This window comes from Eptesicus fuscus, chromosome 14 (genome assembly GCF_027574615.1).
Source record: "Eptesicus fuscus isolate TK198812 chromosome 14, DD_ASM_mEF_20220401, whole genome shotgun sequence".
NCBI lineage: Eukaryota > Metazoa > Chordata > Mammalia > Chiroptera > Vespertilionidae > Eptesicus > Eptesicus fuscus.
The window spans coordinates 40,615,934-40,632,509 of NC_072486.1; the positions used below are offsets into that span (position 1 = coordinate 40,615,934).

The 16,576-nt window shown below is 36.3% G+C and overlaps 1 protein-coding gene across 5 annotated transcripts in view; it reads left to right on the plus strand.

The window, feature by feature from the left end:
• The window catches only part of KMT2E (lysine methyltransferase 2E (inactive)), a 97,502-nt gene that overhangs the window by 68,921 nt on the left and 12,005 nt on the right, over positions 1 to 16,576 (plus strand). For 4 of the 5 annotated variants that reach the window (XM_008149890.3, XM_054726555.1, XM_028158650.2 and 1 more), the window contains 4 exons: positions 299 to 416; positions 1,348 to 1,457; positions 7,488 to 7,752; positions 8,678 to 8,776. In XM_008149890.3, the coding sequence (XP_008148112.2) occupies positions 299 to 416; positions 1,348 to 1,457; positions 7,488 to 7,752; positions 8,678 to 8,776 (592 nt within the window). The remainder of the gene's footprint in view (positions 1 to 298; positions 417 to 1,347; positions 1,458 to 7,487; positions 7,753 to 8,677; positions 8,777 to 16,576) is intronic. The other variant, XM_028158686.2, reaches the window with a different exon arrangement.

Consider the following 16,576-nt stretch of genomic DNA (forward strand, 5'->3'; position numbering starts at 1 on the left):
AAGGAGATAGGGACTTTAAAGGCATCCAAATATAAGTCCTTCTGTAAAGGTAATAATTACTCCCTTTTTATCTTTGTAAATTTGAATTTCCACATCCTGTTAATTATCTTTGACTTATATAAGGTTATAGGAACAGCTAAAAACCTTATTAGCATGAACTAGCCTAGTGGTTAAGAGTAGGTTTTGGTATCAAGCTTTTTTATATTCAATTTCTTGATTTCACTACTTACTGTAAGTCTTTTAGAAGTTTCTTAAACTCAAAATGCTAATGGTTTATAATGCACTTCTTTCTTTGTAGACCATACCCTTTTGTTTTATTCTATTCTAAATTTCATGGGCTAGAAATGTGTGTTGATGCAAGGACGTTTGGGAATGAGGCTCGGTTCATCAGACGTTCTTGTACACCCAATGCAGAGGTAAGCTTATAGAGATCCTTTTGGGAGACAGGGGTTGGAGGGGTATGTGGAATTTGAGTATTAACCACAGAAGTCTGGTAGCCTAAAAGCACTTTTTAACTGTTGATGTATTTTATACTCGAGCACCTTTCCATTGTGAAAATTTAGGAGATACTGGCTTTGAGGTCTTAAAAATAACTTTGCACATTGAAGAAATTGTGATGTTTCTTGTAAGAGGAAATATTAGATTCTGTTTATCCTAAAGAAACTCTGTATATATGGGTCAAATATATGTTCTAATTTGATCAAGGTAGATGACAACGCTGAAAGCTAAAATAGATTTTATATGTGCTACAATAAAACTGTGTTTTAATGTTGAGTGTATTTCTGGTTTTGTTGTTTTACATGGAAAAATAAAATTTTTAATTTTATTGTTATATAATGTTACAGTTAAGAATGTAAGTTTTGAAGCCAGACTTACTAGATTCATGTCTTCTCTTTGACTAACTAGATTTATAATTTTGTGCTTCAGTTTTACCTGTAAAAAGGTGTTATGAGAACTAAAGTAGTTATGTAAAGTACCTAGAACAGTGTCTGTCATAGAAAAAGTACAGTGTTAACTGTACCATTACTGCATTTCATCAAGTTAAAGATGCCACTCCCTATTTCAGAGATGCTAAAAGGTGAAAAAATATGCATTGTAGAACTGATAAAATACAGTATTTTCTTTTTAATACTACATGGTGGGCTGTAGAGCTTGCATCAAACTTGCATTGATGTATCACTTTCCCAGCTGATAACCACTGATTATAGTTACAAGTCTTATAATTAATGCCATTATTTTCCATGTTGTATTTGGGGATTACTTTGAATAGTTTTCAAAATGGTAGGGTGAGATGCTTCTAAAGGTAAAAAATAATCTATAGAAATATAAAATTCTTTTAACTAATAGGTGAGGCATGAAATTGAAGATGGAACCATACATCTTTACATTTATTCTATACAAAATATTCCAAAGGGAACTGAAATTACTATTGCCTTTGATTTTGACTATGGGAATTGGTAAGTTCAAATCTCTACATAAGATCTGTTGTTTCAACACATTTCCTTAATGTCCACAACTTTTTATTTTTATTTACAAGCATTTTGGTATCAGCTTCCATTACAGCAAAGCTGCTTAGTTCTTTTCCAGACATTCCTTAATTACTGTTGTAATGAAAATGCTAATAGTAATTATAACTAGTAATCCTGATTCAGCTATATAACACTGACCTTGTTTTTTTTAAAATATGCAGTTGTTTTATTATTCTGTAAAAGGTAGTAAAATATACTTAACTTTCCCTTTTTTTAACTACAACACTGACCTTGTTTATGTAAGAATTTTTCCCTTCTATTTTTTGTTTAATTGGTATACAATTTTATATCAGTTATATTAGTTTCAGTTGTTTGATATAGTGATTCTACATTTTTATACCTTACAACCTAATTACCCCACTAATTATTTTAATATCTCATGCAAATATCAAATATATTTCTATATTCCTTCACCTTTTTCATCTATCCCTCCACCCTCCTCCTCTGTGAACTATCCCTTTTGGTCTCTATTTATGAGTGTTTTTGCTTCGTTTGTTCGTTTTTTTAGATTCCACATAGTGAAACCATAGAGAATTTGTCTTTCTCTCTGATTTATTTCACTTAGTGTAATATCCTTTAGGTCCATCCATGCTGTTGCCAATGGCAAAATTTCATTCTTTTTTATTACTGTGAATTAATCCAGTGTGTGTGTGTGTATATACCACATCTTTTTTATACATTCATCTATCATTGGACACCTAGGTTGTTTTCATAACTTGGCTGTTGTAATTGCTGCAGTGAACATAGGGATGCATGTATCTTTTCAAATTAGTGTTTTCATTTTCCTCTGATAAATACTCAGAAGTGTGTTTATGATTGTTATGGTAGATCTATTTTTAGATTTTTTTGAGGGATTTCCATACTGTTTTCCAAAGTTGCTGCACCAGTTTGCAGCTCCACCGACAGTGCAAAAGGGTCCTTCTTTCCTACACATCTTCCCCAACACATTATTTGTTGACTTTGATAGCAGCCATTCTGACTGGTGTTATCTCATTGTGGTTTTGATTTGCATTTCACTTATGATTAGTGATGTTGAGCATCTTTTCATGTCTGTTGGCCATCTGTATATCTTCTTTCTTTGGAGAAATGTCTTCTCGCGTCCACTGCCGATTTTTGATTGGATTGTTTATTTTCTTGTTACTGAGTTTTACGAGTTCTTTATGTATTTTGGATATAAGCCCCTTATCAGGTATGTCATTTGCAAATATCTTGTAGGTTGTCTTTATGTTTTGTAAAAGATAATACTCAGACTGATGTCAGATAGTTTTCAACCTCTGTTTTCAGAAGTTTTGTGATTTCAGGGATTACATTAATTTAAATCTCAATCCATTTTGAGTTTATTTTTGTTCAGATTATTACAGTTGTTCCTTCCCCCCCCCCCCCCATAGCTCCCCTCCACCCAGTTCCCACCCCACCCTTTCCCCTTACCTTCCCCCTCCGCCACTGTCCTCATCCATAGGTGTATGTTTTTTTTAATTACTTTATTGATTAAGGTATCACATATTTGTCATCAATCCCCCCCCCATTCCCATCCAAACCTCCCCACACGTATGCCCCCATCCCCGTTGTCCGTGATCACTGGTTCATAGGTGTATGATTTTTGTCCAGTCTCTTCCCACACCCCCTACACCCCTTTCCCCCTGAGAATTGTCAGTCCACTCCCTTTCTATGCCCCTGATTCTATTATATTCACCAGTTTATTCTGTTCATCAGATTGTTGATTTTTTTCCTCTTCTTCCTCTTCTTAAAGAATACCTTTCAGCATTTCATATAATACTGGTTTGGTGGTGATGAACTCCTTTAGCTTTTTCTTATCTGTGAAGCTCTTTATCTGACCTTCAATCCTGAATGATAGCTTTGCTGGGTAGAGTAATCTTGGTTGTAGGTTCTTGCTATTCATCACTTTGAATATTTCTTGCCACTCCCGTCTGGCCTGCACAGTTTCTGTTGAGAAATCCGCTGACAGTCGTATGGGTGCTCCCTTATAGGTAACTAACTGTTTTTATCTTGCTGTTTGTAATATTCTTTGTCTTTTGCTCTTGGCATTTTAATTATGATGTGTCTTGGTGTGGTCCTCTTTGGATTCCTTTTGTTTGGGGTTCTCTGCGCTTCCTGGACTTGTAAGTCTATTTCTTTCACCAGGTGGGGGAAGTTTTCTGTCATTATTTTTCAAATAGGTTTTCAGTACCTTGCTCTCTCTCTTCTTCTGGCACCCCCATAATTCTGATGTTGGTATGCTTGAAGTTGTCCCAGAGGCTCCTTACACTATCTTCATATTTTTGGATTCTTTTTTCTTTTTGCTTTCCCGGTTGGGTGTTTTTTGCTTCTTTGTATTTCAAATCTTTGACTTGATTCTTGCGATCCTCTAGTCTGCTGTTGGATCTCTGTATATTATTTTTTGTTTCAGTCAGTGTATGCTTAATTTCTAGTTGGTCCTTTTTCATATCCTCGAGGGTCTCACTAAATCTATCAGCCTTTTCTAGAAAATTCTTGTAAAAACTTATAACCATGGTTTTGAACTCTATATCCAGTCGTTTGCTTTCCTCCGTTTCTTTCATTTGTGACCTGTTTCTTTGTCTCTGCATTTTGGCTGCTTCCCTGAGTTGATAGAGTGGCTTTGTGTGCTAGATGTTCTATAGGGCCCAGTGGCTCAGCCTCCCCAGTTACCTGAGGTGGACACTCTTGGTGCACCCCTTTGTGGGCTATGTGCACAGTCTTGTTGTGGTTAAGCCTTGGTTGTTGTTGGTATCACTGGGAGGATTTGACCCCTAGGCCAATTGGCTGTGTCTATGCTGGAAGAACTTCTGTGCTGGAGACACCCTTATGAGACAAAACTTGCAAAAGCCTCTGTGCTCAGCTTGGCAGGGGTGGAGTCTCAGGGCGGAGCAGACAGCAATGGCTTTCCGTCAGCCCTGTCCTAAGAGGCCCCTGGGTCTCAGTGTCCCACGGTAATCGCTGCAAGCACCTCTGAGAGAAAGCTGCCCTCGAGTTTTGCCCGCTGACAGACAGTCCAGTTTCTCCCCGTATGAGTCTGGGTCCCCAGAGTCTCGCCCGGAACTGGAGTTCCGAGCTGTCGGGAGCTTTTGTCTCCCTCCCGATTGAGAAAGCCAGCTGCGTACTCAGTTGCCAGCCCTCTCCGCGCACGCCTCCGTACCTCTGCCTTCTGCAGCTCCTCTGAGTCTGTGTGCTTTTCTCTTTCCTTCTAGTTGTAGAATTTCCACTCAGCCAGCCTTCCTGTGGTTCTGGATGATGTCCGTTTTGTCTTTTAGTTGTAGTTTTGAAATTGTTGTGCGAGGCAGCAGTTTAGGTGTTTACCTATGCCGCCATCTTGGTTTCTCTTGAGTTTATTTTTGTATATGAGATAAGAGAGTGGTCCAGTCTTCCCAACAGCACTTATTGAAGAGACTTTCATTTTTCCATTTTATATTCTTGCCTCCTTTGTCTCTAAATAGGATCTAGTATTTTGTATATTTTTAAATAACATGTAAATTAGAATCTATGATTTTTACATTCTATCTTTTCTCAGTCATTACTTTTTGAGATTCAATTCTGTTATGTGTAGTTCTAGTTCATTTATTTTCACTGTTGATGGTATTTATTCATTCCACTATTGGTAGAGTTACAAAAAAATGCTCTTATGACTTTATGAGCATGTCTTCATGTGTACATGTTCTCTTCACGGTAGGGACCTAGGGGTAGAATTGCTGTGTTGTAGAATGTGTACAGCCTCAGTTTATATTAAACATAGATGAATAACCAGTTTGTATTCCATTTTACTTCCTTGCTCCACTTTACTTGTCTTTCTCTCTGACTTATTTCACTTAGTGTAATATCCTTTAGGTCCATCCATGCTGTTGCCAATGGCAAAATTTCATTATTTTTTATTACTGTGTGTTAATCCAGTGTGTGTGTGTATACCACGTTTTTAAAAATGGATGCTAATCCATGTGAAATGGCATCCTTTTATGTTTTAACTAGAGGCCCGATGCATGAAATTCATGCAGGAGTAAGGCCTTCCTTCCTCTGGCTGCCAGCACTGGCTTCCCTCTGGCACCCGAGATCCAGGCACCCGGGACCCAGGCTTCCCTCGCAGCCCTGGCTTCGTCCGAATTAGCATATTATGCTTTTATTATTATAGATTACATTATCCTTAATTGTTTTATGGACCCAAGGATCTTTTAATATGTTTGTGACTTTGGCTTTCTTATGAATTGCCTAATCATTTGTTCATTTTTTCTGCTGGGTAGTCTTTTTCTTACTGACTTTTTTGAAGGGAGAAGGTTGTTATAAGTATTTCAGTTCATTTCCTCCTATTCTGTATTTTACTTTTTATAATTTTGTGTGGTACCCTATTGAAATGCAGAAGTTTTTAACCTTTTGCACTCGGATGTCAAGTGTGACTTGACACGATTAGCATCGGTAGCAGCTCGGAGAAAAAAGCAAGCGAGTGCAAAGGGTTAATGGTCATTTTGATTTTTGTCAGTGAAAACCCTCTTACTTTAGTATTCTTTTCTATTTGATTGTTCAGTCAGGTTTATCATGATACTTTACATGTTTCCTTTTTGGCCCTTTCTCCTTGAGACAGTGGAAAATACTGCAAAAATGGCTCTTTGCTCATTACTTTAAGAAACACTATCCCACAGTGGTTAAGAATATAAGCTTTTTATAATCTGACTGGTTTCCAATCCTAGCTGGATCGCTTATTTAGCTATATAACCTTGGACCAGTTTCTTAATCTCTTAGTGCCTCAGTACTTCATGTATGCTATGAGAATAATAATACTCTCCTAACAAATTTTTTGAAGATTCAGTGAATTAGTATGTGTTTAAAACAGTTCCTTGCACAAAAGAATTACTTAATACGCTTTAGTGTTGCCATCATTATTATAGGGAATTCTGTTACGCTGAAATCAAAGAAGACATTTAGAAAGAGTTTCAAGCTAGTTTCTATTAAACCTGATTTGGAGAGGTAGGAGGTAGACCATTAATATTTGAATTCTACCCGATTCAGAGAATTAGGCAGTTAAGCAGTTTGACCTGTGCCTTTATGCTGGTGTTAAAAGTGAATGAATAGGAGTATTAGAAACTTAGCATATTATTTTTATTTTGAACAAATTTTGAATCTACTTAAAACATTCAACGTGGTAAGCTTCTATTATTATTTAACCTATGTTTGGACATTTATCCTAGAAATGAACGAAATCTTGGTGATAGAGATAAAGAGATCAGAGCATTATGAAATATTGAGATGCAAAATGTGGGCTTTGGACTCCTATAGACCTGAATCTGGATACCATCCCTACCACTTATTAATTGTGTGACTTTGGACAAGATACTGTTTCTCTCTTGAGTTTTATCTCATCTGTAAAATGAGAGAAATAATTATCACTACTGTGAAGATGAAAGATAGTAGTTATTTTTCAAGCTTCTATTTGAAAGAGGGAACACGTAAGGGCAAAAGGAAGCACTACTTGAAGTTTTTCCAATGTAGTTTTTTAAAGAAACCTGGTTATTGAAACCATTTTGTAAAGTATAAGAGAAACTAATTAAGGTTTGATATTTATTATACCTAGCATTTTTTTTTTTTTTACTTAGGTCAAATTTAGGGTATTCGTTATAACACTTTGCAACCTCTGAAATAAATACAGTTTTTGTCTTAATGTGAGCCACAGTATCCTTGTACTTAAAAAAATTTTTATTGGAGTTTTTTTTTTCTGTAAACCATTACTTATTTATCCTTGTGATTGAAGCCTAGAAATCAACTTTTATTACATTGTTCTTAAAAGAAAAGAAAATTTCTTTGTGATAGTTACTAGGAATACAAATTAGTGAAAAGTAAGGATTACTTATAATTAGTAATAGCATACAATTTTATGGAGTTGCAGCTTAAAATGAATTATAAAATTTTACAGGTTTTTTAAAATGTCTTGAATAACTATTTAACTGGTTATTTTTCCAGTAAGTACAAGGTGGATTGCGCATGCCTCAAAGAAAATCCAGAGTGCCCTGTTCTAAAACGTAGTTCTGAGTCCACGGAAAACATCAACAGTGGTTATGAGACAAGGAGGAAAAAAGGAAAAAAAGAAAAGGATATTTCAAAAGAAAAAGATACGCAAAATCAGAATATTACTTTGGATTGTGAAGGAACAACAAATAAAATGAAGAGCCCAGAAACTAAACAGAGAAAGCTTTCTCCACTGAGACTGTCAGTATCAAATAATCAGGTACTGAACTTTGTGTGTTGCTTCTTAATGAAATAAGTTAACAAAGAAAAGTAATTTGTCATATTTTAGCCTCTTTTTTGTTTTATGTAAAATGGTGTAAAATTTCTAAGTTAAGTCCATTCTGTTATTTAATGAAGTTCTTATACACATAAAATACAGGTTCTGCTAGAATTTGTACAATATTTGTTAAACTACAAAGAAACTACTCACCCAGCAAATCTTGGCAGAATTGAATATAAGATTTTTCTAAGGCTGGGTAATTTTAACAATCATTCCATTTTGCACTTTCCTTGTATTCATAGTAAGTGTGCTTATTCAAAGTCTTAAACTGTAAAATTTCCTTTAATATTTGGGACATAATTAAATCAATTATATATGGGTGGCAGACAATATTTTTGAGGGGAAATTCTTAAAAACACAAGATAACTTTGGGGAAAGGGTCTGGCCTATACTTCTGCCCTTCCAGGAAACACTTTATTGTATGTCCTCTAAACAAATGGAAATTAGGAAGGACCATTTAATCATAAAAATTAACATTTTAGTCATTTCCAATACCCTGTCTTCTAGAAATAATTTTTCATAAGTTTCAAATTAAAAATTTTTTGAGCACTTGGTATTTGTAGGCACTGGGTTTTTGTGAAATAATTTATGTTTATGTTTTGGGGAGAATATAAACATAAGGCTATCCTACCATATTAACCTTGTAGGCTCTGTGGATAAGAACACTATTCACTAGATCTTTAGCAAAATTGATTTTGGAAAGTTTCTTGAATTAGGAAACCAGTTTTAAATTTTTGAAATGGACTTAAGTAGGCTTGTAATGTTTATGTTGAATTCACTGTAGTTGAAAACATTTAAAATAGCTCAGTGCCCCTATTATATGTGTAGTAGTAATTTTCATAAAGCAGTTCTTTCCATCTCTCAGGAACCAGATTTTATTGATGATATAGAAGAAAAAACTCCCATTAGCAATGAAGTAGAAATGGAATCAGAGGAACAGATTGCAGAAAGGAAAAGGAAGATGGTAAGTTGGGAAGCTAGTAGCTGCTTCTTGCTGTCACTTGGCTTAGTGATAGCTGATCTTCTCATAGTAATTGTTGCTGCCTTTAGGAGGGTTTTTACCCTGTTCTTTGTTTGAAGTTAGCAAACACCATGTGCCACTGAGCATTTGTTTGGCTTTGTCATTACCATTCAGGTTACTTCCACTAATCTTTTGTATTTTTACTGTATGTTCATTAGACATTTTAGAATGTATGACATTTAAGAAATTATTTTTTAAACGTTTTTGAAGCTGAGGACTATTAATAAATTTTAATGCCAGAATTACTGTTGCAAAATGTCTTTCATTAGTTAAATGTATCCTTTCTCTTCATAATTTAATGTAAAACAAAAATGGAATTTTAAAGCTTATAATAGCATCAAATAAATGGCTATGAAAACAAAAACCACTACTGTTTGGTAGCTACTATTTCTGTATCTCGTACAGCTTTCAATAAAATGTTTAATATTTATATTCCTTGTACTATATTTGTAAATCCTATATAATAAAAGGCTAATATGCAAGTAGACTGAACGGTGGAACAACTGGTCTCTATGACATGCACTGACCACCAGGGGGCAGATGCTCAACGCAAGAGCTGCCCCCTGGTGGTCAGTGCGCTCCCACAGGGGGAGCACCGCTCAGCCAGAAGCTAGCTCACGGCTGGCAAGCAACAGCGCAAGGGGACTTACCCCGCCCCCCCCCCCCCCCCCCCAGTGCACGAATGTCGTGCACCGGGCCTCTAGTATCTGTATAAAATCTAGAACAAGATTTATTTTTACCATCCATGCTAAATTAGCAATTTATACAATATTTAGGCCACAAAGTATTATTATATAGTTTGCCCTAAGATTTGAAAATGACTTTACACAACTAAAGATCTCAGTGTGGGTTTTCTGTAGTCCCTTTTATTTCATATGCTCCCTTATTTCCTGTTTTACTGATTTACACGGTATATTCCATGGAAACTCAGGTCTTTGGAATTAGGTCATTGTAGGCCTACTCAATGTAAGTCTGTTTATGTTTCATTGCCTTGATCATTTCTCTAGTATTGATTCATTATTGATCTTCAAAATTGTGAAAGCAATGCAGAGCTCTTTCATAGCCTCAGAATTTCAGAGATAGGAGAAAAGAAAAATATACGAGAAAATATTGGAGGAAGTTGTTTTTTTTAAAAAAAGTTCTGCCTTTACCTAAAAGAATCAATATTAAACCTTTTGCAAGGTTCTAAATTACCTGTACCTACCCAGATTACCCTTTCTTAACTAGATTTTCATATTGGACTGTTCATTCCACAATTGCCACAGCTTTGTATTTGCAGTAATTCTGCGGAAACTTTTAGAATGCCAATTTAGGGTATTACTGGTTTTTGTATGAGGCATGTGTCTGGCAGGAGGACCTTTATTACAACTGCTTTTAAAAAAAAAAGGAAATAAATAAAAAATAAAACCTGGAGGTTTGTTCTGTGCCCATACAATAATTTTATTCAGATTGCATTCTAAGTTTATATGACTATGGGCTACTTTAAAAATATCTCCTTCTACCAAAGCTGAGAGAGGTAATGGTACTTAGAACATCCTCATTTTCTGACCCAGAAGAAAATAGATCTTTTTGCTGATGTTGAACATGGTAGAACTTTGGATAAACAGACAAAAAGGCTTACTTACGAATCCATTTTTGGTACTGATTTTGCCTATTAGCATGTTATATTAATATATAAGAATACTTCATTTTTATATCAATTTTAGCATATTCATTTTAACATCTGTTGTGCAACTGGGTTATTTTTCATAGGAATAACGTGGAAAAATTGAAAAAGCTTAAATGTCTCTGCCTTAATGGGCATTTACAAAACAATTGTAATGCAGCAAGAAGTGTGGTAAAGGAGCTAGAAATATAGCTTACAGCTGGGGGGATCAGACACCATTTCATGAACTAGGTAGTATTCATGATGGACCTTATGAGTAGGGTATAAAGTGCAGATTAGCTTATAGCTAAATTGTACCGAATTGAATGGATGGTTATTTCTCCAGGGGAGAGAGCCTGGACATAGTTATAAATGTGATAAATGGTAAATCACATTAAGGTACTAGAGGCCCGGTGCATGACCTTCGTGGGGGGTGGGCGGGCGTCCCTCTTGCAGTCTGGGACCCCTCGGGGGATGTCCAACTGCCGGCTTAGGACATCCCCCCCGAGGGGTCCTTAGCACTGCTGCAGAAGCGCGAGAGGCTCCCGCCACCACCACTGTGCTCACCAGCTGTGAGCCCAGCTTCTGGCTGAGCGGCGCACGCTGTGGGAGCACACTGACCACCACGGGGCAGCTCCTGCGTTGAGCGTCTGCCTCCTGGTGGTCAGTGCGCATCATAGCGACTGGTCTGTCTGCTGTTTGGTTGATTTGCATATTAGCCTTTTATTATATAGGATGATTATAGGCTGATTATTTTAGGGGAAAGGGAGATAAGGTTGGTTGATGATCTCAAGAAACTTTATTGAAATCTTACTATGTGGCCTGAGTAGAAAGCTGTTCTTTCATTAACATTTTCCCTTTTCCTCCATTATATTCTGTCTCTTCCCTCCCTCCCCTAAAAAGTTGTTACCTGCTTATAAAATCAAACTTTTGGCTAAGTGGTATGGAACTGAATAGATGTATTGGACATTTCCTTTTTAGCTCGTGAGAAGTACTTCTTAGGCAGTAGGTTGGGATCGATTTGGGAGATTCTTACAGTCAGCCCAGTTAAGTTATGGCAATTGAAACACAGTAGACTGTTTATACTCACCTGAGTCCAAACCAGGGCACTACTGAGTAGACTCCCCCAGGTACACGACAGTTGCTGTGAGGTGAGGTTAGTGGCTATAACCTTGTCAGAGGTAGAGTGTGCCAGAAGGGAATTAGATATTGGGAAGGTCACCTTATTTTGTTGGAATTAACAAGTGACCAATTAAAATACAAAACCATTGAAAGATTTAAATTAAAAAGGAGGCTTGTCCCCCTCCCCATTTAAAATTCATGAAAATAACCTTCTTTATAGTATTTTTAATATATTAAATATCTCTAATATGATATATTTAATTAAAATCTTTAGTATATTAAAATTTCAAAGTAATTTCTCATAATCTTATGAAAAGACTATCTTGGAAGTATATAGTCTTGTTAATATTTGGATGGCCTATTATAGTCAGATTTAACTGGAGTCCCTGGAAGATGGTTCAGGGGAATAGAAATTGCAGAAACAAAAGGGGTATGAAAGGATAGTCACCTAGTTGTGAGAGTCTTGAAAATTATCAAGCAGCTAGGATAATCTTGAATTATATATCATTAGGATATAAAGTATGGAAGAGCAAGAATCTCTAGTTTTTTCATTGTCATAGACCCAGCTCCTGAGGTGGGGAGGGGAAGACCTGGCTTTTATAAAAGTAGATGATGGTCAACAGATGAGCCTACTAAGTGTTTCATGGCAAGCATTTGAGGAAAGATATAGATTCATGAGTATGAAATAAGTAAGGCTTCCTTATAGCTCACTTTGTGCCCTGAAGACCTTGCCAGGATACAGGGTCCCTCATTATTCTTTCAGCCCTCATCCTTCACATAAAATTATTCCACAGAACTCATATTTAAGATGTTTTGTGAAGGCCTAGCCAGCGTGGCTCAGTGGTTGAGTGTTGACCTATGAACCAGGAAGTCAGGGTTTGATTCCTGGTCAGGGCATATGCCCATGTTGCAGGCTTGATCCCCAGTGTGGGGCATGCAGGAGGCAGCCAATCAATGATTCTCTCTCATCATTGATGTTCATATCTATCTCTCTCCCATCCTCTCAGTAATCAATAAAAATACATTTTTAAAGTAAAAGATGTTTTTTGAAAAAAAGAGCTCTGTGGCCACTTGAGTTTACCAAACCACATACCATGTCCCAAACTTTGAGATTCCCAGTATACATGGTGTGTTTAAAAACTCAATAAATTGTTAGCCGTGGCCACAAGGCTCGGTTGGACCATTGTCCCGTACACCCAAAAAGGTTGCGGGTTCAAATCCTGGTCAGGGCATATACCAAGATGTGGGTTCCATCTCCTGTTCGGGGCATGCACAGGAGGCAACCAATCAATGTTTCTCACACTGATGTTTCTCTTTCTCTCCTTTCCTCTTTTGAAAATCAATAAAAACAGATCCTCAGGTGAGGATTTGAAAACAAAACTGTTAGCATTTCCTAAACTTGTACACCCTTGCAACTTTTTTGTGGTGACATCTTTGACATCCCAGATTTTTATTCCATGGAATACAGAGAAAACACTATACAGATTCCATGCTGTTACTAATACCTCTAGAAAGTGACTTAAGAAGATCAGAAGATGCAAAAGAAATTTAAATAGTAAAATTAGAGTGAATTTGTTGCCACAAAATTATCTGATGACATACTATCCACCTCACTTTGCTCTCCTTATAGCATGATTAAATTGATGTTGATTGCTAATTTTAATTTTCTAAAGTCCTTTTTTCTCTCATAGTTTAGGAATTATGTTTCTAAAGAAGAGTGAGTAATGATATTGTAGTATTGAAGAGCAAAAGGAAACCTGTTCATTTTTACAGGTTCAAACAAAATGAGGACATTTAGCTTTAGCTGTCCTGTAATAAAGATTTCTAAAAGCTTGTTTAAATACTTCAAGTTATATGCCTTCAAATAACAGTGACACATGCTTTGTATACACAATTCTTAGTCACTTAAAAAAAAGAAGGCAAAGGTCTTTTTGGAGGATAGCTTGTAGGAAATAATATGTGAAAATCAAGTAGGAAACAGTGCATAAGGGTAAACTAAATTGTCGTGTGGTAGAGAAGAAATGTTGATTCCACCACGAGCCATACTTGCTATTTTGGAATGATTTTATTGGTAACCAATCTTATCTATTTTTTTAAAGTAATAAATTTTAATAATTAATTTCTAATTCCTATTCAAAAGGGTAAGTTACTTGAGTAGGGAATTTTTCCCCCTAAAATACATATTTATTGATTTCAGAGAGGAAGGGAGAGGGAGAGAGAGACATAGAAACATAAATGATGGCAGAGAATCATTGATCGGCCGCCTCCTGCACATCCCCTACTGGGGATCGAGCCCACGACCTGGCATGTGCCTTGACCAGAATCGAACACAGGACACTTCAGTCCGCAGGCCAATGCTCTATTCACTGAGCCAAACCAGCTAGAGCAGTAAGGAATATTTTAATTTCTCTAAGTCAAAGCTGTAGAGTGGCAGATTGGCCCTACCCTTCCCCTTTCCTTTGAAAGGCAAGATTTTCTTTGTTTTGTTTCTAAGAAAAGCCTCTTCCTACCTGATAGCAAGGTAAAAAATTAAATCACAAGTCCCTAGATTAGCAAATTTCCCTCAAAAGCTACTATGATGGAGCATCTACAGTTTATAAGCTTATATTTACTCAATTTAAATGACCCAATATCTCTAATTGGGATAAATAATAACAGTTTACTCAGTGAAGTGTATTTTTTTAGTTGCAATATTACATAAAATTTTAATTCATGTTTTTTATTATGTAGCTTTGAACTATATGGACATTAGGTTTCCCACATTTTTGAATAGGAGGCTTAGACAAGATCTCCATAGTCTCTTCCAAATATAAAATTATATGATATCAGTGTATTTTTACATTGAAGCATAAAGTTGAAATAAAAATTCTCAAAATTTTCGAGTGATAAAATTCTATGGAGACATTAAGCAGCATTTCTTTTGCTTATGGGAAATTACATACTCTATATTTGCTTTTGTATACCTAGAAACTATATAAAAGCCTAAGCGACCGTTACGACCCAATGACCTGACCACTGGCCTGTAGCTATGACACGCACTGACTACCAGGGGCAGATGCTCAATGCAGGAGTGCCCCCTGGTGGTCAGTGCGCTCCCACAGCCAACCTCCTGCTGTGCCTCCCTCTGGCCGGTGGGCCCCAATCAGCTCTGATTGCCAGGCAGGCCAAGGAACCTCACCTGTGCACAAATTCATGCACCAGGCTTCTAGTACAGGTGTCGCCAACCTTTTGGGCCTCGCGGACCATCAGTGGTCCGCGGACCACCAGTTGGCGACTGCTGCTCTAGTATGTCATAAAAGCTATCTAGGTAGATCTCATCCGAGATCCCTCATAGTTTAGCTTAGCACCCAACACTCCAGCATTAACAGTGTGTCAAGAAATAATTTAATATTCCTGAAAGGCAACCCTATCTGATTCTAATTATATATCAGTCTATCAATTGTCTAGCTCACAGATTATTTTGACTTTGAGGTTTGGAGAGACATAGACCTGGAATGAGTCACGGTTATAGGAATGCATGTCTTAGTAGTAGCCTTATGTGACAAGTATGATCTAAACTACATCAAGCACAGATGTTAAAGTCTATGGACAGTCTGCTGGATTTCATTAGGACTCAATTTCTCTAATCCCCTAAACAGCTGTCATTGCTTCAAGTTATACACAAAATTGTTATTTTTCACATGGCTAGTAAATTTTCATTCTTTAAATAGATACTGCATAGCTGGTTAATGTATCAAAGAATGCCATTAGATGTAGTGGTGAATATAAAAGCTGAATGACATGAACCTAATTTAAAATAAAAGTAGATCTGCACTCATTTTTTCTCATGTAGAATATCAGATACTGTACATTTTCAACATTTGTGTTTTAAGATGAAACTGGGTTAAAGCTATTAAGATATTTAATAGTTGTAGTAAATGTGGGAGCAGTTATGTTTTATGCAGAATACCAGTGGTTGTTAATTGTAAAGAGTGAATCAGGAAGTAGGAAACTTGGATAATAATTATACTACTGCCTTTCAGCGAGTCAACTTAATATACCTGTGCTTGGATTTCTGTCTTTTTCTTTTTAATGTTTTTATTGATTTTTTTTTTTTTTAGAGAAAGAGGAAGGGAGAGGGATAGACAGAAACTACGATGAGCGAGAAATATCGATCGGCTGCCCTCCTGCAGCCCCTTCTTGGGGATCAAGCCTGAAACCTGGGCATGTGCCCTGACCTGCAATCAAACTAGGGATCTCTTGGTTCATGGGTCGATGTTCAACCACTGGCCACACCAGCCAGGCTGGGCTTAGATTTCTTAAGCAGCAAAGGAATAGATTATTTTTTAAGATACTGAACAGCTCAAAAAGATTACTAGTCATCTCTAAATAAAGGATTTTGCTTTGACTATCAAGTAGTTGTATTATTTATAAGGGAGTTCAGTTTTTAATTGCATGAATTTAGTCTTTACATGAAATAATTTTATCTCTGACCCTCACACTCACCATATCCTAAATAAATGAATATTGGACTATGTCAAAGAAAACTTCTTTAGGCATAAATTCATATTCATTTTAGAAAATCCTCTATAATCATGATATAGAATGTATCTTCATTGGGTGCCTGGCTTATGGGTAATTATTTTTTAATATAAAACAATCCTTGTTAAGGCAAGTTTAAGTTTTTCTTCTCAAAGAATGTACTTTACCCACATTTTTTTAAATTTAAAGTAATAAACACAATAATTAGTAATTACCCTTTCCTTTCCCACCCATCCCCATTGAACAGGTGAAGCAATTACAAAAATTATATTTTCCTATTGCTCCAGATTTCTAAATTTAGGGTTTTAGAAAAGCCCTGAAATATGGAGACCAAGAGTTTTATAGAGAGACGTAAGATAAAAGTGATTTTAAAAGACCAGGGATGAATTATCTAAGGAAATAATTCAGCTTTAAAACTCCCAACTCTAGTAAAAAGATGCAGATATGTACCTATG